The sequence below is a fragment of the Pieris rapae genome, chromosome 2, assembly GCF_905147795.1.
Source record: "Pieris rapae chromosome 2, ilPieRapa1.1, whole genome shotgun sequence".
In the NCBI taxonomy this organism is placed as follows: domain Eukaryota; kingdom Metazoa; phylum Arthropoda; class Insecta; order Lepidoptera; family Pieridae; genus Pieris; species Pieris rapae.
This window is the reverse complement of record NC_059510.1, coordinates 9729884-9753825: the sequence shown is the minus strand read 5'-3', so window position 1 is coordinate 9753825 and position 23942 is coordinate 9729884. Positions and strand designations below refer to the sequence as shown.

The 23942-nt window shown below is 32.9% G+C and overlaps 2 protein-coding genes across 4 annotated transcripts; one reads left to right on the top strand and one right to left on the bottom strand.

The window, feature by feature from the left end:
- Positions 1 to 45: 45 nt before the first annotated feature.
- Positions 46 to 2418, top strand: LOC110991803 (putative sulfiredoxin). Its single transcript, XM_022257305.2, has 3 exons — positions 46 to 185; positions 590 to 723; positions 2000 to 2418. Exons 1-3 carry the CDS (start codon positions 131 to 133, stop codon positions 2207 to 2209), a joined length of 399 nt encoding a protein of 132 aa, XP_022112997.2. The 5' UTR covers positions 46 to 130; the 3' UTR covers positions 2210 to 2418.
- On the bottom strand, positions 2413 to 23942 carry LOC110991802 (protein vav). 3 transcript variants are annotated; one of them, XM_022257302.2, is made up of 16 exons: positions 23540 to 23942; positions 21585 to 21760; positions 21180 to 21239; positions 20827 to 20992; positions 15574 to 15744; positions 14561 to 14776; positions 13492 to 13611; positions 11611 to 11727; positions 10873 to 11049; positions 10437 to 10639; positions 9307 to 9424; positions 8760 to 8902; positions 7898 to 8032; positions 7424 to 7573; positions 6805 to 6976; positions 2413 to 6170 (listed from the first exon to the last, which is right to left on the bottom strand). In XM_022257302.2, exons 1-16 carry the CDS (start codon positions 23756 to 23758, stop codon positions 6096 to 6098), a joined length of 2418 nt encoding a protein of 805 aa, XP_022112994.2. In that variant the 5' UTR covers positions 23759 to 23942; the 3' UTR covers positions 2413 to 6095. The 3 variants fall into 3 exon arrangements, with proteins under 3 accessions (XP_022112994.2, XP_022112995.2, XP_022112996.2); XM_022257303.2 differs by having other exon boundaries at positions 6808 to 6976; XM_022257304.2 differs by lacking the exon at positions 20827 to 20992 and adding an exon at positions 16612 to 16750.

Genomic DNA, 23942 nt, shown 5'->3' with positions numbered 1-23942 from the left:
TGAATTAGTTAACCTTCAAACTGACACTACAATCTACATTCAGGTAAATTAGTCATAACTCAGTCAACAAGTAAATACGCTACTCGCCAGTCGAGTGATATCAATGTGGCCCTGAAAACATAACATTGTTATGATAAAATCGATTACAGTATTGACAAGTTCTGTGATAGTGAAGAATATTCGTAGTAAGTAACACATTCAAAATATGATTTTATCCATGTTTTTGTATAATAAGTTGAACGAAAGGAAATTTAAATTTACAGTTACAGACACACACAGACAGCATAGTAAAAAAATCTTAATTTGACCATAGAAATGGCGCTAAATTTAAATCTCCCAAGTTATTAATATTTGTACCATACGCACAGTATTCATGTACATTGTATTTGCACTATCAATGTAATATTGAAGTGGTTTCAACAGGTATTAATTTTCAAATATTAATGTTATCCTTTAATAGACACGGAAAACGTATTTTACACAATGTTTATATAGTATGAGTCAGTGATATAATAGGAACCGTAAATGAAAGACGTACCTATGTCGTCACTACAAGATATGCTTTCCTTAATTTTATTTTTGTATTTAGCACCCGTAAGAATGGCGAGTATACACAGTGCGTATGTTGAAGAAATACATGATGTACCGATGTCAGTTATAATACGACCATTTATACCGGAATTAGATGAGAAGAAAGTTGAGTCACTTATGGAAACTATTCAGGTAAAATTATTGCTTGATGCAATTCTGTTAGACTATTATTCAATTAATTTAGTACTAATTAAAATTACGGATGAAATAGCTGTTAGTTTTGTTATTACACAGTCTACGTTAGTTATTGTTATTTTCATTACTACGTGTTCCCATTACTTAAATGCTTCTAATTTTACATTTACTGCCAGTTGTCAAATCCGTAAAAAGGGCCATAGAACGTAAGAGAACCACTGGCAATAAACTCTTCGCCACTAATTTTAATCGCCAACTTTTTTAACTATCTCATCAGTCCATCGCTTTTCCGGTCTTCTCGCGTTTTTTTCCTGCAGGACTCCTTCAGCGGGCGGCTTCGGTCCACCTTGTATCTGTATACCTAGCAATATGTACTGCCTATTTCCATATCAGCTGCAAGAGGTGGGTCAACGCGTCGGTGTTCTTAGTTATTGCCCTAATGTGCTCTTTTTTATTTTTAGTATAAATAATACAAAAAATAAAGAATTAGCGAAATCGGTCCCGCCGTTTATGCGTGATTACGTGACCAAGGGAAAAAGGGATGCATTTCTTTATATACATACACACCATTTAGGCAGATTTTCCTTGTATTTAGATTGAATGAATATCAATTAGTGTTGTTGTTATATAAATGACTTTATTAATTACCTTGCATTTTGCAAAATAAACAATAGGTTTTATTTGCAAGTCTATTTCACTTCCAGAGGTTAACACAACAGTTCAACGATTGAATAATATAATATAATGTAAATTAACGTGACACGCCTTCTAAATTTATTGTTGTTGAATTTTTAAATAGTTACACAATAATAACGCATGAATTAGCGCTTGCGATAAAATTAATACGTGGGAACAAAGGAATCACGGGGTGCTCCAGTGCCTAAGCCATAAGGTGCCTGATAGTTCTTAAGAGAGATAGCCTGATAGAATGGAATATATTCGTGTGCTTAGCTAAAATAAATTTTTTGAAAAGGGCACAAAACATAGAAATGCCTGTCACTATAATGGTAGAAATAAATGATTGTAGGAATTTTCTAAACGTTTTCATCTTTCACTGATAAATTTAGTACGTTTTTTCTATGTGTTTAGTTTTGTATGTAATGTAAGTCACATAATACACATCTACTTAATGTAATGGCAACTCATATCGTAAAATAAATCAAAGATTTCTACTGACGAAAGGAATTTAAAAAACGGTATTTGTTTCCAGACCATACAAATTTAACTTTTACAGATCAAGGTTGAATTTTTATTTGAAACATTTCATCCACAGAAAGAAGAGGCCCAAGGTTTAGTTCCACCAATAGATGTGTTATGGATCGAGGGAAGTGAAGGCGGGAATTATTATTATAGTTTCGGGGGTTGTCACAGATTTGCTGCCTATAAACGACTTAGCCGTCCAACGATACCAGCAAAGTTAATAAGATCCACAATGAATGATCTACGCACGTATTTAGGAAGTAGTACCCCTGATCTTAAATAATTTTAAGTATAATTAGGATTTCTAATGCTAAATATGTAATAGGAATTTACTTTATAGCTGTAGTTTTTTTTTGTATTGTTTTGACAGATTATATTTCTTTATTGTCTCTGGTTAAAACTGAACCTGATAAATTGGTGTAGTTTCACATGTGTTAAACATTAACCCTTGTAGGTGTTTTGAAGTAAGAGAATAAAAAACTTGTATAATTTTCAACCATTTATTTATATTTCACATCTCCTAACTACATAATGAGATATGCATTTACAATTTATTTACAGACATAAATAATATCAAAATATTTTAACACTACGTCTGTACCAGCGCGTTTGGGTTGCCATACACCTCAGAAGAATATTTTGTCAGAAAGATTGAGAATTACGCGATATTTGTGTTACTTACGCTAATTTGTGTAATTGCTGTATTATATATTTTTTATTTCTTCTTATATCGTTTTGAGGCATTATGGCAGCATGTGGTTCACATAAAAAAGCCTAGAACACAAAATTAAATAGCACCAACATTTGCAAACTAATGTAATTTGAACATTTAAAAGCCATTTAATCCACAACACTACATAAATTCGTAAATAGCTAATCCAATATATATTTTCATGTGTATGAGATGTCATATTAATCAAAAATTCATTTGTAGATTTCAATAATGCATTTTATAGATTATTTAAATGAAAGACTACAAACATATATTTCATACAAATACAAGCATAGCTCACATAACAATAGGCCTATAACGTAACATTTCACAAGTTTGTCGTATTATTTATTTAAAAAAATTCAAATCATTATATGAAAATATATAGTATGGCAACTTATTTGCCATAGACAATGTATTTTCATTAACAAACCAAATTGTTAAGAAATAGTATAAAAGAAATAATAGAAACACAATGGTTCATTGTAAGTATGATATACTTTGATATTATGTACAAAGAAACATTACAAAAATATTTCTTATACTGAATATTCTCATTATAACTTGCTATTGTCAAAATTACAATGTATGGTGTATTATATACTCTGTTTAATAGTTAATAAATAAGCTGCATTTTACGTTATTGCAAAAATATATTCCTAATATACCTAATGTAATCTGAATACTAGATATTTTAATGAAAAATATATTTTGATTCAACTATCACACAGTTATATTAATAAAAAATAACACGCACAAATAAATACTACGAAATGGAAATTTCATTAGAAACGCCCGTAAGTTTATTCGAGAAAAAAATTGCACAAAGATAAAAAAAATTACAATTTGTACTAAAATTGCTATTTATAAAAAATGATAAATAAATGTGTCTATCTGTTAATAATAATTGGAATGTGAATACACATTGACATTGGTGGGATTTTATTTGTAAGAGCTCAGATAATTAAAAATAAGTTTCTCGTCGAAGGCAGCCCGAGTCAATGACTACATATAATTACTGCACAATAAAAAATATATTTAAAAAAAAGTGTAAATAGCTTTTTTAACAATTAGATTGACACCATTGTCAAATAACTCGCCGCTAGGAAAATGTGTAAAAAAAGTTTTTTTTGATAAGATCTTGACATTTATAATTAACTGTAAATTGTTTGCATTGGTACGCTTGTCACAACCTAGATTTAATAAATGTGACTGACATGAGTAAACTTTAGTATTGCCAGTTGACAATTAACACTTTGGCACTTCCATCTCACTATATTCCCACATTAATATGAAACATTTTGATAATGTTGCCTAGCAAAATAATGAATGAAAGCAAAAAATTGAGCACATTTGTTATTTTTTCAGGATTTAAAATTGTGCAAGCAATTCATAGTTTGCTTTCAACAAGTGTGTTGCATTACCTCATAGCTAATTTACTTTAAACTAATACAGACAAATTAAGTTCTTAAAAAACATTTCTAATATGTACCATTATAATAAGGGCAAACGCTATGTTTTAGTCTATGGCTCAGTCTATAACAGCCATAGATACTGTCTATGGACACCCATTTGCCGCTTGTGTGTTGCGGGCAACACTATACAACACCAAAAAAAGATTACATGATGGAGCAAGGTGTCATGATTTTAAATATGATTCTATACAATAGACAATTTCTAGATTTTGCACCAAAGACAACAATTGAGACCTTAAACCATTTAACACTCATTTTGAAGTAGAATTTCAAAGACAACAACAGTTTATATGTTTTCAATTATGATCAACGATTTCATAAAAATATTCTAACAATGTGAAACATTTAATAAACAGCTACATTTAATGTTGGACGAATGTCTCTACTACCTACTGTTAGCTTAATGGTATAGCAATAGTGAAGATTTTCATATCCAACTAACGTCCATAGACAAGAAAGACCATGACGGTATTTTTTTGATTGAATAATAAATTGAGCATCAAAGCGAAAACTTTGAATTGGCTGGAAGAGCTGAGGGCCTACGAACATTTGTTAGTTGGATACGAAAATTGATTTTCATTGGTTCAGTGCCGATATGTGATCTACCGTCAATATTTGTATTAAAAACTAATTAATCACGCAATAACAGTGATATTTGAATCTAAGATACAATTTGTAAACTTTGATAATATGAATAGAAAATATTTCTACTATGAGCATATTATTTCTTCTCTTAACATGAATATTAAGCAAGACAATGCAAGAATTTTTCGTACATATTTACTTATAATGAGTTCAGGCGAATGGTTCTTTTAATTTATTTATTATGATTAATTTAATAATTTCATAAATTCTACCTCATTTCAAAAATTTGTATGGATTATCGATATCTATCTTAAAATTACAATTATAATTTTTAAATTATAATTAATTTAATAATATTAGGCTATAGTTACTGCCTATATTTTTCCATTTGTAGTCCAAAAAATACGTATGTCCCTTTCTACCGTAGAAACTGTCAAATGAATGAGAGAGATAGTTGTATGTCGTCTTATCACTACTTACTTTATATATACACTTAAAGCATTTCACCCGCTATTCACAACTTCACATATAAGACACATAACCTCACTAAGTATTGAAATTTTAAATAAATTTCCGAGTATTATTTAATTGATTATTTGTTAACAAGGAGCTAGGAAGAAGAAGAGTAGAAGTCTCTTCCTGACTAACCAAATGTTTTACATAGATTTCAATGCCAATTCAAATTAAACCTAGAATTACCAAAACGATATAACTTTGTGGTTATCGCTATAACCTAAATGTTTGGCAAACTAAGACTTAATCTTAAAAAATATTCCCCAATATGTATACTAAGATCTTGTGAACTAAATGAAAACTTAAATTAATTTGTATTCTTATTTGTCACATTTCTGTTTTATTTAGCTAGTTGGTACTTAGTATAGAATGAATCTAGAATATATGTCAGTAAATAGCAATGTCAAAAATGTATTGAAATTGTCATTTTTATACAGTGACGTAATGTAAACTGTAAAATCGTCATTTCAACGTCATTATGGCTGGAATGGCCGTCATGTCACACATACTGATTTATTTATTTAGAGCCGTTTTCCAAAAAAAAAAATACTTGATTTTGTAACAATAATAGATTTGTATGTTCCTTTACATTTGGAAATAAATTCAAATGATTCACAAAATTTCAGTTACATATAATAAACACCTATTAAATTGCTATAGGGTTTTTTTTTAATTATTTTGATGTGTCATGTAATATGTCTTCAGCCTCAAAAGTTTCGCAGCACTGTTCATGTATTAAGCGATCTCAATTCCCTCGTGACTAGACTATCTTCAGCACCCGGCAAAACTCAAATGAGACCTTGAGTCTTAAAATACAGACCTCAAACCAGGTCCTCGATGAGATTGTCAGGGGTGTGTCGTCGCGCTGCGACGCACAAGTGACATCAGTCAAGTGCGCCGATACACTCGGGCTCCTCCAGCACGCAGTCTTTTGGGAAGTAGCCTGAACGGTTGTCACCCTGGAGATACAAAAATTTTAAACTATCAATTTATGAATAAATGATATAGCTATAATTTTGAGTTTTATTAGAAAAAAAAAATGAATTAAATCAAATTCTATAAGAGAAAAGATTTTTGCACCGTTGTTGCAAGGACAAGGGCTTCCTTATACGTGAAATTAATGTATGAACATTAAAATGGTTGCACGTTAGATTTTAAAAGAATAAAAATGACGCGAACGAATGCCATACAATTTTTTGACGTGATAACGTCTTATAATTCGATGGAGCCGGCTGCACGCACGAAAAAACATGACTCATGCAGCGTTACCTCGCGGCGCGTCGTTACCTCTGATGCGTTCTATTTAAGGCTTGAAGTGCAAGCGTATTTATGCGTACAAATAAATGTAACTTGATCGATTCAATTGTTCCATTTACCTCCATCTCTAAATCCATACAAAATATCTATCAAAGAAAAAAAATTAAAATTTTCTTTTGAAAAATGCAACCATTCTATATTTAGTACTTTATTATGACGTTGTTTCGTTCAACTACAGTAAACCAATAGACAACAGTTTTTTTGAGATTAAAAAAGGTTCCTTAGCAACAAAATCTTCTAAAGCGTTAGTAGTGTTAGTAGCAAGTAGAGTACTACTACCTTGTCTAGTATCCTTCCCTTCCACCATCCGCGGCTGTCTCCCTCTTTACTCAGAACCAGAACCTTGGCCCCGGGCCGCAGTGACAGCTGACTCGACTCCAAGGGGCGGAAGTCATGGATAACTGTGGCGACAACACGGCGGAAGGGCCATTTCAGACTAGAATCTAATCTGTAACATTGGAAAATTATATTTGATTTTTATAATACATGGTGCTATGAAAAATTTGGTTTTTCTACGCCAGAGGATTTTTATTTTTCACTAACATCTAAAATATAAAGCACTATCTTTGAGTTTAAAATCAAACACATATGTTTTCTTAGTAGATGACAATTCAAATAAGGCTTAGGAATGTGATTTGGGCATTGAAGGAAATCGACGAAAATGTGTCAATGGGACTGTCAGGTTAACATATAAATAAATAAAAATAGATACATATATATTTTTAAAAAAATGAACTACACTATATTTCCTATTATTTATGTATTTTCTAATTATTATGCTAGAACCCATCCGCTGATGAAGGCCTCCTCTAAGAATCTCCAGGATCATACATACATACATATATTTAATAAATTGAAAATTTATTAAGGCTGAATTTGGGTAGAGGATACTCACCCTACGAAGTTCTCAGCGAGACTGACCCGTTCATAATAAGTGACGAGTTCAACAACGCTCCGGAAGAATCTTGACTCAGAGAGGAAGTAGTGCGGTACCTGGTCTATTGGCTTTCGACAGACACGCATGTGTTTCACTGTGTTGTCAGCCCTGCAAACCATTAGATTTTTGGTTCAAAGGAAAATTAAATTGGAAACTTAAACTCGTAGTCAATAACTTGTTTGAAAACCGTTAGAAAAACTTATTAGTGGCACCCAGTGCGGAAGTTGGTGGCGATTTTTTTTTTGTTTGTACATTGTTCTTAAACTTGAGAGACCGGGTGGGGCGGGGTCGCTCTGTAGTACTTTCAATGAAACCGAAACACTTGTTATTTACAACAAAATTTCTACAATATATACTAATTGATTAAGGTATATGTTAAAAAAAGGATATTTATTATGTTTTTATGTATTTTTTGTTTAGTAGATCTCTTACTTGAGTGAGAGGGCATAATGCGTGTCGTTGGTAGGGTGTGGCGGAGCTCTAGGCCTGACGCGAAGAAGAAAGGTCCCGTCCACTCGACGCTCAAGGCGGTCCGTGGCTGTCTCTCGACCCATTTCGCCCACGTACCTATTTATACAAAGAAAGTAGTCAAATATATGTCACAACATTTATAACCTGGGTATAAAAAAATATATGAGAAATAAGATTAAAAATTATAATCAATACAGTGTAAGCTCCTTGTGACGCGTCCCTCGATTTAACGACCATTAAATAATAAAAAGTACTTAGGAGCCCTTCACTCTTGTCAGCTAAACTAAGGAAAGCTCTCAAAAATAATAATACATAAACCTAAAAACTTTTTGTTTTCGTTTCGTGTTTCCGTTTTCAGGCATAGACAATGTGTATATGTGTAAAAACAAATCGCTACAACCTCTTTAGGTCTTGTCCTCAGATTCCTGAATCTTTATCATGATCATTTTTAAATCTAATAGGCAAGTAGGTGTTCAGCATTTAGCGCCTGACACACGTGGTCGACTTTTTGCGTCTAAGACATGTCGGTTTCCTCACGATATTTTCCTTCACCGTTGTTAAATACGCACATAGAAAGTGCATCGGTGCACAGCCGGGGAACGAACCTACGACTTCAAGTATGAGAATCGCAAAGAAGCCACTAGGCCAACACTGCTTTTATATGTGTAAAAAAATGTTTTATATGCGTAAATTAAATAATTATTGTTGACGTAATCACCAAATAAGAAAATTAAAGAATTATTTAAAAAACTTATAAAACTTACAAGCGTAATTTAATTTTGCTAAATTTACAACATATTACAGAACAGCAATGAAACTTTACCACATGTAATAATGCAAGGCGTGATCGGGCTGCTGGCTGTGAGGCGGCAGAGGTGGCGCCACCGATAGGCCTCCACCGCATCGGCCAGATAACGCGATACAATCCTTGTGTGCGCATGCGCTACATACGGAACACTGGTAACCCTGGGATGTGTGTTTTAATACAAAAAGTTTAAATGCAGGACATTTTCTTTAAGTGCTGATTGGCTTTAACTGTGAGTCTTAACTAGATAAACCGTTTAAGGGAATATAAGACACAAAAAAATATACTATTTAAAAACACCATTCTTTGGACCAATATCAAAGAAAATGTTCAGTTTCTAGATTCTTGAATAACTCGGCATTGTTGCGATGAAGGCGCCTGTTGAACCGTGTAATGATTTTTTTTAATAAGAAAGAAAGAACTTTATTAGACACACAATGTAAATATATACTGTGAAAAATATATGATCGATTAAAACCAAGGAAAAAAATACATTTATTGTAGAAAACGATTAACAAATATGATTTTCCTTGTTAGAAAATACAATTAATATTTGTTTGTATACCTGAAATATTCGGCCCTTGAGAAACTTGGAGCAATGGTGGCAGGTGGCTGGTTTTTCAAATGTGTGAAGGACAAACTTGTGATTTGTATTTCGACACCCCGGTGGTTCTAAGTTGTCACTAAAAATCATTTATAAAATTTCACTGAAATCGTTATAGCAATTAAAACATAATTATACAGCTTCAACCCAATTACGCGTAGCCCTGGAAAACTTAAACGCTAAGTCAAGGGCTTTTTAACTGAATTAAAAAAGTTCCGGTTATAATTTTAACAAAATATTATATTTTATTGTTAAAATAGAATTACAGCCGTGGAGGTATTTAAACTAAAGATCCTTTTAAAGTTATTTTAGAATTCAAATGGGTCCAGTAATGTTTTCTGAATATTACACATTTCTGTAGAGATGTCATATAGGTTTCTTAGGTAATTAACATCTCTCTTTTTATTTAAATTGTGTTATTTATTTTCATCTGATGTGTATTTTTTTTAATATTCCTTCATAAACTAAAAATAATATACTTTTATTTTGGAACATAAGATCATCCAGGTATACTTATTCCACGTCATTAAATTCGAACCTGTACGCATCCCTACTTATCGGCAAAGAAGACAGAGAGTGTAGGCCGAGAGAAAAAGTCGGCGTAAAAAACTCTCGGTACACTTTTAAAAAAGCAAATCAACAATCAATAAGTATTTTAAAACAAATATAGCAAATTAATTAGAAGTAGCCTGCCCAGCACTAGTCCCAGGCCCTTTTATCAACTAGATAATCGTTAACTTTATAGTAAGCGATTTTACACAGCTTCTCTTTAATAAATTTATTAAATTTATTAAAAGGCAGAGATAAAAGATAGAAGAAAAAAAATAGCGAAATCGATCTAGCCGTTCATGCGTGATGCCGTTGACCAAGGAAAAAAGGGAATCATTTTATATATGTCGCGTTAATTAATATTATAATCGCGAGTTAATTGAATCTCTAGAGAGGTTATTAAAGACCGATATTCAATCAAGTCGCTTGCATTTTGATTTAAATAACGCAGCGTCGTAAACGTTTAACTGTCTGTCTGACCGAAAGCCAGCGTTTCAACAATACATTATTTTAACACACTAAACACCAGGGGTGGTACTCACATGGCATCCTGTATCGTCTTCAGCCATTTCCGTCGACATTCATCCGTTCTAGCGTATAATGTAAACGTCGTTTCCTTTGTCCGACGTACAAGATAGAACTGCGAGGCCCATCGCGAATCAGTCCGCATTGTTCTTCTCCCACAGCCTTCTTCAACACGGTATTCCGCTAATCGTATACCTACGCGGTATGAGTATTGGTTTTCCTAAAAAAAATATGTAAAATCAAAGGCAGGCGACGCATGTTTTCATGATACATTCACTACAACACTGACAAATAAAATGTATGTGTAGACTCAGATATTCAGACGCTTATTAAAATTGAAATATGTGCCCGGCCATTTGCCATCTCTGACATGTCAAAAAATGACAGATGTCAGAATTCTAAGGAATAATAAAACGGAGTAGAGTTATTGAAATAACTTCTATTTGATAATACCTTAACCGGCTTACAGAGGAGCATAAGCTTATCGAACACAAAGACATATCGCAGTCGCTGCTTCTGGTCTTCGTGTGCCTTGACCTTGAGTTCTCCGTCTAATAATAATCGTCCATATGCCGCTAGCAACGCCCCACCCGCTCCTAGCTCCGCTCCGTCCCAGTCTATTATACTCTCCTATGAAAATAATAATTCAAACCTTTTATAATAAATATTAAAAAAGAACAAAAACATTGGATATTCAGGATTCATTTCTGTATCAAATTTCTGACATCTTTGAGATTGATAATTATTATCTCCAGTTTAGTGTTATTCTTAACTGACGTACTTATACACTAATTGGAATGTGTCCATAGAGTAAAAAGCCAATTTAGACGAAGGTAGTATTTTATTTTCTTTGAAAAATCTTTTTTCACTATCGAATGTTGAAATTTTTGAAGTGAAACTCCTTTAGGCGCATGAGGGTAAAAATTTTACGGAACATCACGAAGATGTGCAGCGCTTTTGTCGAAGAACAGGAGAGAGTGATGGAGACCGACTGAGAGAGAGTGAGAAAAAGAGATCCAGAAAAATACACGCTATTGGTTGATGTTTTCATTTAGTAGTTACATATCAGAACTTTACATGGCAATCTGTCGCATATGCCGTTTCGTACATAGCCGGGGATCGAACTAACGACCTCATTGATGAAAGAAGCACGGTCTACACTGCTTTCGAACACATAAAGGAGGTTAATACCTGAACTTTAGCCAGCAGAGCAAGCACTTCGCTATCTCTCTTCACCTCGTTGATGTATTGCGCAACGTCCACCATTGCTTCCTTCGCTCGTTCTAGTCCACGAAACTCTTCGTGATTCTGTAATGTTTATATACACATCTTGGATTTTATTTAAGAAGACGTATTTTTTTTTTCACTATATTTTTCTATCTGAACAGTAATTACTAATACGATAGAATTCCAAGTAAAGAGCTTATTACACCACGCGATATTCAGACAGTCTTACTAAGATTTAGCCTCATGGAATAAGAGTTAGCCAGTTAGCCTGTCTAATTAGACCGACCGAATGGGTTCGGCGGTGCTTACTGGCTTACTTGCTGAATATCGTGTAGTGTAATAAGACTTAGCACGCTAAACCATTCAGTCAGCGCGCGGCAGTCGCAGAGCAAAGACGTTTGTACATGTTTGTTTTCTGTGGCCGCGTGCACCATGGCGTGTTCGCAAGAAAAAAAAGTACTTTGGAATGTTTTTTATTTTTTATAGATAAAGTTAGCCAACGCTCGACACACTGATACATTGGTAAAAACAAACATGAATCTTAAATTTAGAAAGAAGGTTCGGACAATCAATCTTATTATAGAATATCTTAGCTCCAAACGATGTGTCACATCCGTCACCGACTACGTACGCTTTGCAATTTGCAAATGAGTAAAAATGAGTTAGCGTGCGGTATTCAGTCCAGTGTAATAGCAAGCTTGCTAATGAGATTTTAAGACAGTCTTACTAAGACAGTCTGAATATCGCATAGTGTAATAAGCCTCTAACTCCCACACCAACTATTCTAGATAAAAACATTAAGAAATTAAACTTATATTCCTAAATCCATCTATCCATAACTAACAATTTACCTTCATTAGCTTCGTTCAAATTACAGAAAACATTTAAAAACCTGTCAAAGTAACACATAAGTAATGTTCTTATTGCATTTGCACTTCACTGTACATTTATTGTATGAAAGTGTTAGTGCGTTAGTGTAAAAATCCAGTGGGGCTTACTTTTAAGACCTCAGATCTGTATGTCTCGTGATCATAGTTACTTTTAATAGACAAGAAGATCAGCTTTTCACATTGACACATGTATTCTTCCGAGCCTTAGTGCCGGTTTCCTCAAGTTCCTTAACACAAGCGAGTGCAGGACACTTTGAAAGTGTATTGGCGCAGTCGGGATTCGAATCTACGACCTCTTGTATCAGCCAATTTTTTTTTTTACTTGGGGAAATGCATTTCGCATATTGTGTATAGTTTATATTGATTTATTATTGAAAACATTTCCATACATGGCTACTCACTGGTACATTTAAAAAATAACTCATAATATCACTTTAAATGTGACATAAATTTAACTCGGAAACGAATTTGCTTAGCTGATATAAACAAAAAGCTAAGATTTCTACAGTTGCTGACCATCTGTGTGAATGTAAACAAAAGATAAGAAATGGTTGTGTGCGAAATAAATTGAGTCTTTGGCTACTGCAAAATCTGCATTAGCTTTCTAAGAATTGGTTACATTCATTAAAACAGTCGCTACACCCGATGTCGACGTTTCGGAAGTCGCTATAGCCACGTGAATTTCGTACTATATATGCTTTTTAAAAAAAAAAGTTATATAGAACAAGGGGCAAACGAGCAGGAGGCTCACCTGATGTTAACTGATACCGCCGCCCATGGACACTCGATGCTAGACGGCTCGCGAGTGCGTTGCCAGCCTTTTGAGAATTTGTACGCTCTTTTCTTGAAAGACCCTAAGTCGAATTAACGTCGTTATAGCTAAATGGTCGCTAAAACCAAGGTCGTAATAAATGAAATCTGTGCTTCGGGAATTATACCAATCACTTATACATACCGGCTGCGTCTCCTGCACAAGTTTGTCCAAAAGCAGATGGTACTTGAGTATCCTCTGCATCGGCACTGACAGTATATCTCGCAACTGTATACGACCGTCGCTGTGTTCTTTTTGACATTTCTACAGACAGAAAGAAAGAGGCGTATTATTACAGACTATATTCTGCTATAACTTGAAATTATCCTTTTTTTTCTGCATATGCAACTAAAATATAAAAACACAAGCCCAAAACGATGCTAAACATTAATTCATTAATATATAATTATATTAGGAATATCATTCGTTTTTGGCTTTTTTTTTATTTATAGAAAAATAAAAACAATGTTAAGGGCCTGTTTCACAATGTCCGGATAAGTTCCAAATAAGCTATTTGTTACTTATTGGTAGGATAAATAGTATTTTTGCGTTTCACGACTGTCAGATAGCGCTATACGTCATGAAATGTGAAGTAACTTATTTGGAACTTTTACCTTTCGAATAATTTATGTGTTGCTTAGCTATTTGGCACTTTATCCATACATTGTGAAACAGGCCCTTAATGTAACAAGCTTCTATAGGCAAATAACATACACGAAGAGATAGTAAACCAAGCCATCAAATTATCTGAAACTTCACGACAATCGATTTTAAAGTGTGAAGAGGAGCAACTATGGATATCCAGACCGCGCTCATTTATCAGGTGAAATCAAATTAATAATTTCTATTAGGCCTTCATAATGTCTAGTAAATTATTTGTCGGTTTATAAGGGTCTCTCTCAAACTCGGAAAATACGTCGATAAATTTGAATACTACCAGAATATTTCAGAAATTTTATACAAGACACAATAACGATGTCCTGTAAATAAAAAATATCTAAACAATTCCCGAATCCACTTGAACATACAAAAAAATTTCAATCAACTCTAGTCGTTTAGGAGTTTCATTACAATCACATGCACAGATTATCAAGATACATAGAATCACAAGTCATTCAACGAAATGTTAATCCATAAAATTTTCCATAGAAACTTCTAAATATTACAAGTCTAGTTACAGATTAAAAACTTGACGATTTTAAAAACCACTTACAGCAAGTTGTTTACTGAACGTCCCATCCCTAGAATCCAGCGTTTTGAGGGTATCCTGCGCCGTTGTGAGATTGGAGCAATAATCCCCATACAGCAGCAACTTCTCCCGCCACGCAAGGAATACATCAGCTAGCCTCGGCGCACCACTGCCTGGCACACACATTTCCGTGGCCAAACGCAGTTGACGGAGAAGGCCTGTGTGAATTTCATGTAGATCCTGTAATAATTGTTCTATTAAAGCGTCTCTAATCATTAAAAGAACTCTATTATAGAAATCATCAAGTTTTTTGCCAGCTACCCTATTAATCTCGTCGGCCTATTTATTTTAGGTATACATTTGATGTTGACATGATATAAAATACGGCGGAAAAAGTTGAAGGACTCTCTTCTCCGAACATGTGGAACATGGTGTAATGGTTGCAGGTGCAAACATTGTATAAGAGTAAAACAAAAAACTTGGCGATCAAAAATAGTAGCGGAGTGTTTATTGCCAGTTCTTCTCTTCCGTTCTACGCCCTTGATTTGAGAACTGGCAATAAATGTAAAATTAAAAGCATTTCATATACATTTCTGTTTTTGAATTTCATTGTGTACATGTTTTACCTGTATGAATAAATGATTATTTAATTGAATTTAAGAATAATCAAATTTTAATATATTTTTCTGTATATTATATGTAAATAAGGCGTGGATAAATAAAGCCTTATTTGTATTATTATTAAACATATAATCTAATAACCGTTTTGCGTTGACCATGCAATACATAAAATTATACATCAATCAATGAATAAGAACGGAGTCTGTCTCCGATATTCCCTTAAATATTAAAGACAGACAGAAATCCAAGTGAGGCCTGTGTAGAAAATTACAGATTTTATTGTTATGTTAGAGTTTCAATAGTTAATACTGCGTCTAAAAACAAAATATATTATTACTGCTATGACACTACGGGCACCATTGAAAACAAATGAAGAAGGTAAATCTTCCTATAAATCATAAAGGCACTCCACCTACCTTAACACCGAAGAATATCACTTGCATATCTTGCGGCTTCAAGTACGGCATAAGCGGTCTCAGGAAATACTTAATTATTTTGCTTAACACGTCCACATAATTGCACTCAGTATCAACCAACTCGCGTATAACATAATCCCGTTTCTCTAAACTGTGCGAGGACGACGCTAGCTGCAATAAATAAATATTTATGACGATTTCTAATATATGGCTATACCAAATGGATCACAGATAAGCAATTAGCGAAATACCATTCTATGCAATGCTAACATTACGGCAAACAACTAGTTGGCGTAAAAAAAAGATAGCGGAAGTAATGAGCGTATAAATAATTCTATGTATGCGTGCCGGGGTTTTACTTATTTTCTTTTGGTTTTATTCGAAATTTTATGCATCAATTGATCCCGTTTCTACTGTTATTAAACTCATAATTTCTAAATTTATCGAAACCAATAGGATTATTAAACTCAATATTATTATATGTAAATTTGGTTACAACCTTATATTGAAGTTATACTTCTTTTGGCGCGATAGAAAAAAAAATATGAGAAGGAATTTTTACGATGCGCGCGCACACCAACACCTAAATTCGACATCGTAAAGTTAGGTCTAGGTGGCATGGAAATCGATAACTATGTTCAAGTTGTATATTCTAGTATTTTTATACTTAGAACACGTGCTTCGTAACAGTACAATTAAACAGTGTGAATAAATAAATATTATTATGGTGTTTTTAAATCAATTTCAAATACAACGGTGATAGTTTTTACTAATAATTTATTTATTTAAATAAAACCTTTTTGATTAATTTTAATATTTATCATTAATCACTATTGCATTTTAGTTATATTTTTCCATACACCAAAGAAGTATAACTTCTAACGCGTGTAACACACTCTTTTTTTAAATATCTTTTTTTTTTTAATTTATGGCAATAGCTATAACTTTATGCCCGCTCAAGTAGAAGGTAGGGACTACACGCGATTCAAATATCTTTACTTCCGCTATAGCAAAAAAAAAAAAACAAAAAACACGCACTGCAGTGAAAGCGATGGGAGGTGCGGGCGGCTCGGGCCCCTTGACGACGCACAGGTCGTGGTAGATCTCTTCGTCGTGGATTCGGGCACAGTAGCTCGCGTACTCATTCGCCTCGCGGGTCGACGCACCGCCCGCGCCACTGTACGCCCATATAAACATCATATACTGTTTTTATCGGATTATTAGATAACAAATATTGGACCTTAAATACAGCAAATCCATACACCATCAAGAACTGGAACTAAATATAAAATAATGATTGTTTATGGAAGACAACCTATGGTTTAATAAATTTAAGATCTAATACATTTAACAATTAAATCCGATATAAACAGTATTTCATTTTAATACACACAACATACTAAGTACGTACTTTGATGTCTTTTTAAAACTACGAAAAGTGAATACACACACAAAATAATTTATCCAAGAGCCAGCAACATACTGGTAATATTGACCAAAACCAAAGGTCCCGGACGAATTCTACTATTTTAGGTATTTAATATCTACGACATCGTCTATTACGACTATCAGTTTTTATGACCAAATATGAGTCCCTTCGATGTCGTTATAAGTTTTTGATTGTAATAAAAAAAACTAGAATCATCGTGTTATTTCAATACCCTATAGATAACCAATATACAGACGAAGTCAATGTGTTAATGGGGCTCATTTATGTGAGCATGACTTTACAGTATTTTACGACGCCTTTGTATTTATTCCTTTGTGCATACATTTGGGTCGGGTTTTATCGTCAAATCGGGCACGACTGCGACGTGGGCGCACAGTAAGTTGTAACTTACAATAGGGTTGGCACCTTTTATTTTAAAATACTATATTTCTCGAGCTATATTCTTAAGTATCAAACAATACCCAATTTGACATTCAATTACTAATCAAAATGAATATTCGTACTTCTTAAAAGTACATGTTTCTAAAGAAACAGACACACAGATCATCCCATGGTAGGAGACAACATCCCCCATCGACAAGACGCGTTAGTGTTAATAACTGGACTATATATTGGTATGCTAATAAAGGCCCAACGCCTAAACTGAGATAGACATTTTAATCAAAATATTGATAAAATCTCCATATTGTATATTATATATATGTTGATATGTATTAAACATAGACATGTAAATTTTAATATTATTTGTATCGTTTTATTTACATTATTTGGTTCATATTGATTATCAAATATGAGTGACAACAGCGAAGAGATCGACTGTCACGGAGATTGTGGATTAATTATTGGGTTTGGGCGTAAGTGGCTCTGCTTCGGAAATATCTATACTTATATCATGTTTCCATTGTATGGACTAAAATATTTCAGAATCTATATTCCAATGTATAGTTTAAACAATCGAATCTATTCCGCAAATGACAACCATACTAGGACGGAAGACTTGTAGGTACTGTATTTCCTTTTAGATTGGGGCCGCCTGCCCATAAGTTCCCGCGTATCCGCTAGACGTTTCGTGATAATCTCTGCGATACATACATGCGAACATAACTGCTCTTTAAAACTTTTTTATTGAATTTTTCTCGATAATCTACTTTGCTTATTTTATGTGCATCTATGGTCTACTACATTATGAAGTTATTATCTTATATATAAAATTCTTGTGTCACGGGGTTAGTAACCGAACTCCTCCGAAACGGCTCGACCGATTCTCATGAAATTTTGTGTGCGTATTGGGTAGGTCTGAGAATCGAACAACATCTATTTTTCATCCCCCTAAATGTTAAGGGTGGTCCACCCCTAAATTTTGTTATTTATTTTTTAGACAAAATTTTTCGTTATTATTTTTTTACGATACACCATACAAAAATACATGCAACCCTAAATTTTCACCCCTCTACAATCATCCCTCATGTTTTTTTTGTTAAACTTTAATTTTTTGGCACAAATACATGGCCAAACAACGTTTGCCGGGTCAGCTAGTTATATTATATATACATATATGGTTATAGCAAATAAGCTCGAATGTGCTGTTTTGAGACACTAGGTTCATATACATGCCCATGTACCTGGTGTCTCAAATCAATGTAGACTAATGAATTAAATATTTAAATATTTTTAATAATTTTACTAACATAGTTATATATTTTACTATACTAACAATATATGAACTTATTAATTTGTTGTTGTAAATTGTTTTTTATTTTATTTAAAAACCTTAAAACATAGCGTTTGAATATGTTATCTTAAAATTTGATTATTATACATATTTTAGAAAAAGACGTGTTTAGAAGTACAAATTTAGTGTGGTCCTATACCGCCAATAGAGCAATGCCTACAATCCAACATGTCAGAATATATTCTATAAAAAATTGTAAACTAGTATGTGTACGCGCAAAAAAAACATAATTGTCTTCCGTATATTAAATCCAATGTAGCCATGCGAATCGCACTGTCATTTACATACAAGGTCTTTTGGCAAATTTTATAGTCCAATTTACAAAATTAATAGGCTACATGTCAAATAATTCATTCGTATAATGTACGCGTCCTCTTATTGCTATCTACAGCATTAACGGCTGGAGAATTTAGTTAGCTTGAACCTAAATGAACCTGAGAATTTTAGAATCGATTTAACATCTTTTCTGTTGACGTTCATATTTCATAAGTGTACTTTAACTATGAATAAAGAAAACACATTTTTTACCGGATTGAAGCTATGTGTTTTAGACTTATATATAACATATTTTTTTTTTACCTTTTGTCTTCAGTCACCGTGACTACGCACGCTGTAAAGCACGCCAAATGTCGGAAAAAAAATTATGTTAAATAATTATGTATAAGTTTATAATATATGAAAAGTTGAGGGTTTGAACTGGTCAAAACTGGTTCTATACAAAAACAATGTTTTTGTGATTAGATATTTGATTTGATTAGATTAGAGATTTATATTTAAAGAACTTTATTCTTATCAACATTTTTTTTTATATGAACTTAATGTTTGTACGAATTGCACGTCACCATTAGACAGTATTATTATTGTCTATAGTCACTCTTAAGTAATCAATCGGTAATTGAAGCAGGCGTAACTGCGTACTTACTATGTTTATATTATATGATACATTGATATAAGTATGTATTAAAAATCGATGAAGCATTTAAATGTTAATACCATCGTCTTAAGTAGAAATCATCTGAAAGTTACATTAAATCAAAACCACAAATATGTAACCACAAATAAAAAAAACCATCTAACAGCTAAATTAAACATCCCTTTTTAAGTCGGTTTTAAGTTAAGGGTGCTCTTGCAAAAATCATAAACATGTTTCCAGCTCTAAGTAGATAACTCACACTTATTAAATCTATGTGCACCACGCAAAACTGAAAATCACCAAGCTTAGCACACTACCAAACTGAGCTTCAAGCGATTAAATATCTATGCAGAACCGTTTAGTTCCAACAATCGACTTACACCGAACATTTCTTTTCATATACATTATATATAAAAATATTAATCGGGGCTGAGTGAATATGTCAAACAAAATTACTTTTAATTTCATTTCCTTATAATTTGTTTTTATTCGTGTCTTATTTATTACTTTTAGATTTGTTGCATCTACGATTTGTGATTATTTGAGAACGACTACAATATTATGTTTACCTGACGTATTGTTCTAATGTAAGTGGCATTTTTGTTTTTTTTGAGAAAATAAAGTCTCTAAACCTAAACCTATATAAAAAACTGTGTAATCAACAGTTCGGAATAAATAAATTTAAATACTTTATGGTTTCTTAGTTAGTTTACATTATCCTAAAATAAGAAGCAGTTAAATATTTTTTTGCATTTCTAGAAACAATATGTAACACTAAACAGCTGTTTCACCTCTGTTGAAGAATCGTAAGTTTTATTTATTTAAATTTATATCAATAGCAACGCAATAATATCGAGTATTATTTTGGATATTCTCGCCAACTCACCATTAGACAGTCGACTAAAACGTCACCATATTCTAGAGCTAGAAAACCGGCAGTAGCTCTAGGCAGAAGATAAGTAGAGGCTTCCAATGGGAAGTCACTCTACATGACAGCGCCACAGAACAAATTCGCTCATAGGTAGCCTTAGGGGCTGATTCCAAATTACCGCAGAAAAACAAACAAAAAAAATGTGTATATTATATCTACAAGTGTACCTCGTTCTATTAGTCTATTATTAAAACTAAACGATTTGCATAGATTAATAAGATCGCCACCTCAGGTACTTCCGAGTTCAACTTGACATAACATAGATCCTCATATATCTCCTCAACCCTCTCTTCACAATTACTGCTGGGTATGGTGAATTGTACCCAAGGCACCTCCGAAGCCGGCGGTTGAACCATCTCGTACGAGGGCGGAATATCCAGGGATTGGTTCGCACTAATAAATGTATATAGCTTAACTAATTTCAATAATTTGAGTTTTTTTTTATAGACTGCAAACGGGCAGGACGTTCATCTGATGTTAAGGGATACCGCCACCCATGGACACTGTCAATGCCAGAGGGCTCGCCAGTGCGTTGGTTCCAGAAAGTGGTGGCGCGTGGCAAAAAAAAAATATTACTTACACAGATTGTAGATCTTTATAAATATCCTCTTCCGATTGTGTTCTATTTGCCGAGAATGGTCTGAAAGAGTTGTTTATAAGTTTGTTTTAAATGTAATCATGGTACTAACTTTTACTAACTCTATGAAATATTTACGTTATTAAAACAAGCAGACGAATATGCAACTTGTAGGTATGTATATTTCAGTTGTCAGCACTATACATTTTACACTTGTCTACGTGTACCGTTACATTAATTCAATTATAAGGTAGGTTATTACACCCATTAATACAATAAAGTCTGAAGAATTTGCTGCCTCGGAGCTTTGCTGTCATGGACGGCTCAAACAAGTGCTATAGGTGCGGTGCCGACTTTATGATTATTAAAAGAATAAAATTTTACTTTATACTTTTTTTTAAAACTTACTTTATACTTTTGGCCAAGGCCTTTGGACACTGACTAAGTTTGGCAAGAGTGCATAGAACTCGGTGGAAGTTTGAGAGATCAAATAGCATGGATGGGTCAAATAGATCCGTTTCACGCAATTCAAAAACTTCGTGGCATGTCCTTAGGAATACTTTTATATTTCTCATGCACAGGAACTGAAAAGGAATGATGATAAAATATCGTGGATAGACGATAGTTTTCTGCATTAAATTGACGTTATTGCAACTTTAGTTACGTTAAGCTGTTGTTGTTAGTTGTACAATGTTAAGAATAAAAACTAGTTGCTGTCTATGGTTTGGCAAGCTAAATAAGCAATACTAAACTGTATCTATTTGGAAAAGAAGCGAAAACATCGGCTTTGTAGTTTCGGAGATTAGCGTGTACATACAAAAACTTTGAGTTCTATTTTACTTCGAGTTAACTTGGTTTTAACTGATTTGTTCTATAAATTGAAGAAGACATCATATGTACAATAGATTTTCAGATTATCTGGTTGATATCTAAAAACTATAGGAAAAAATAACAAAAGAAGACAAGTTCATACTATACTTAGGTATCATTTCTATTTAAAGGTTGACTTCAAAGAAAAATGTGTTATTGAGATATCATATATCCATTTAGCCTTGTCACTTTCAAGAAAAATGGGTGTATTGTTGCTTGAAGAATTCTCAGATAAAAGCTATCAGATTATGTTTTGCGAAAATGTTTATCTTTTCACATACCACTTTAATTATTATAATTAGCTAGTGATAATTGACTAATGGCGCTGTTGATGAATAACTTTTGAACTTCTTTTTAGTTTATTAGAAGAACTTAAAGTTTTTGTTATCTCAACAGTGTATTTACACATAAAGTAATTTTAGATTTGTGTAATTTGTAAACTGGCACATTAATTATGTGACTGTTAAAAATAATCATTTCTTTCATGGTTCTATTTATGCAATTTGAAGTACTATAGTAGTAGTATAAGCTGAACTATATGTGATATGATATAGTACTTTAAATTAAAAAGAGCAGGTTGTATAAAAATTGGTTTTGCTTATTATCAGGATGTTTCAATAGCATACAAAATTCTCTCACTAAATATAGTTTTTATAACTACCAACTTGAACAAAACAGGTATTATTATCTCTGCTTGGAAAAGATACAGGGTGATTCAATAAAGTGTTTGTCTTTTAAGAAATTATTATGAATATTTTAATGAATAGTAATAGTTATTTTACAATATCTTTATATATTATCCCTTTGGTTCATAGGATGTTAAATCTATGAAATATGAATAATTAAAATATTATTATTATAACAAAATGTTAATATAATGTTTCTTTAAATTTTAATAACTTTATTTTACCCACTACAAGTTAAAATTATACTAGGGTGATACCCTAAATATGCTTTTGAATTAATGTCAAACATTCAAAATGCTATCCTAGTCAAATTATGGTGTAATTTATTGTTTAATCTGCTTTGACTGACAACTGTTTCATATGAACTTAGTGTCATGGGATTTATATAGAAAAAATAAAACTAAACAATTCTTATAAATTATTCAATAGTTTTTTTATTTATTATTGATATAACAGCCATTGATTATATTCTATCAATGTATCACTACTACACAACAGTTTTACTACTTTAATAACTTAAGAAATCCTAGTTGGATTTCAATGGGATGATGATATAAATCCCTAACTAGCCCTATTTAATTAAAATAATATTTATTAAATATAGATTATATAGATTAAATCAGATACTTGCTACTTCAAATTAATTGCAAAAGTCTAAAACAATGGTAATTATTCTAATAACTTACGACAAATATGTTGAGTAATATTGTATGTAGGCATTTTAGAATAGCTAATTTAACTATCAGCAATATGTGATTATTGCAGGTTTTTGCAGCTAAATGTGAATTAGAATGAAGGTCGAAGTACCTGGGCCATCTGGGGGCGCTGGTTAACGTCCTTCATATCTAAACAGCCAGCGTGCAGGACATTTAGAAGGTTGCAGAGCAAAACACCATCACGCAAGGTATAAGCCAAATCATGTATAGTGCTCGTATCCCAATTCGCCTTATGGTCAGGCCGTAATAATCCACATCTAGTAAGCCAACCCGCGCACTCGCGCCATAGATCCTCGCCACCAGCTGCCATGATTCACACACTAAATACACTTAACATCGATTGTTTCTGAACTAAGCTCTGCTTTTTAATAATCAACAGGCCATTTTAACAAGGGTTAATTAATAATTGACACACAAATTGATACAACAAACATAACTCCAACCATAACGCACAAGTACTTTTTGACAACTGAATTCCGGTGTGGCCAGATTTT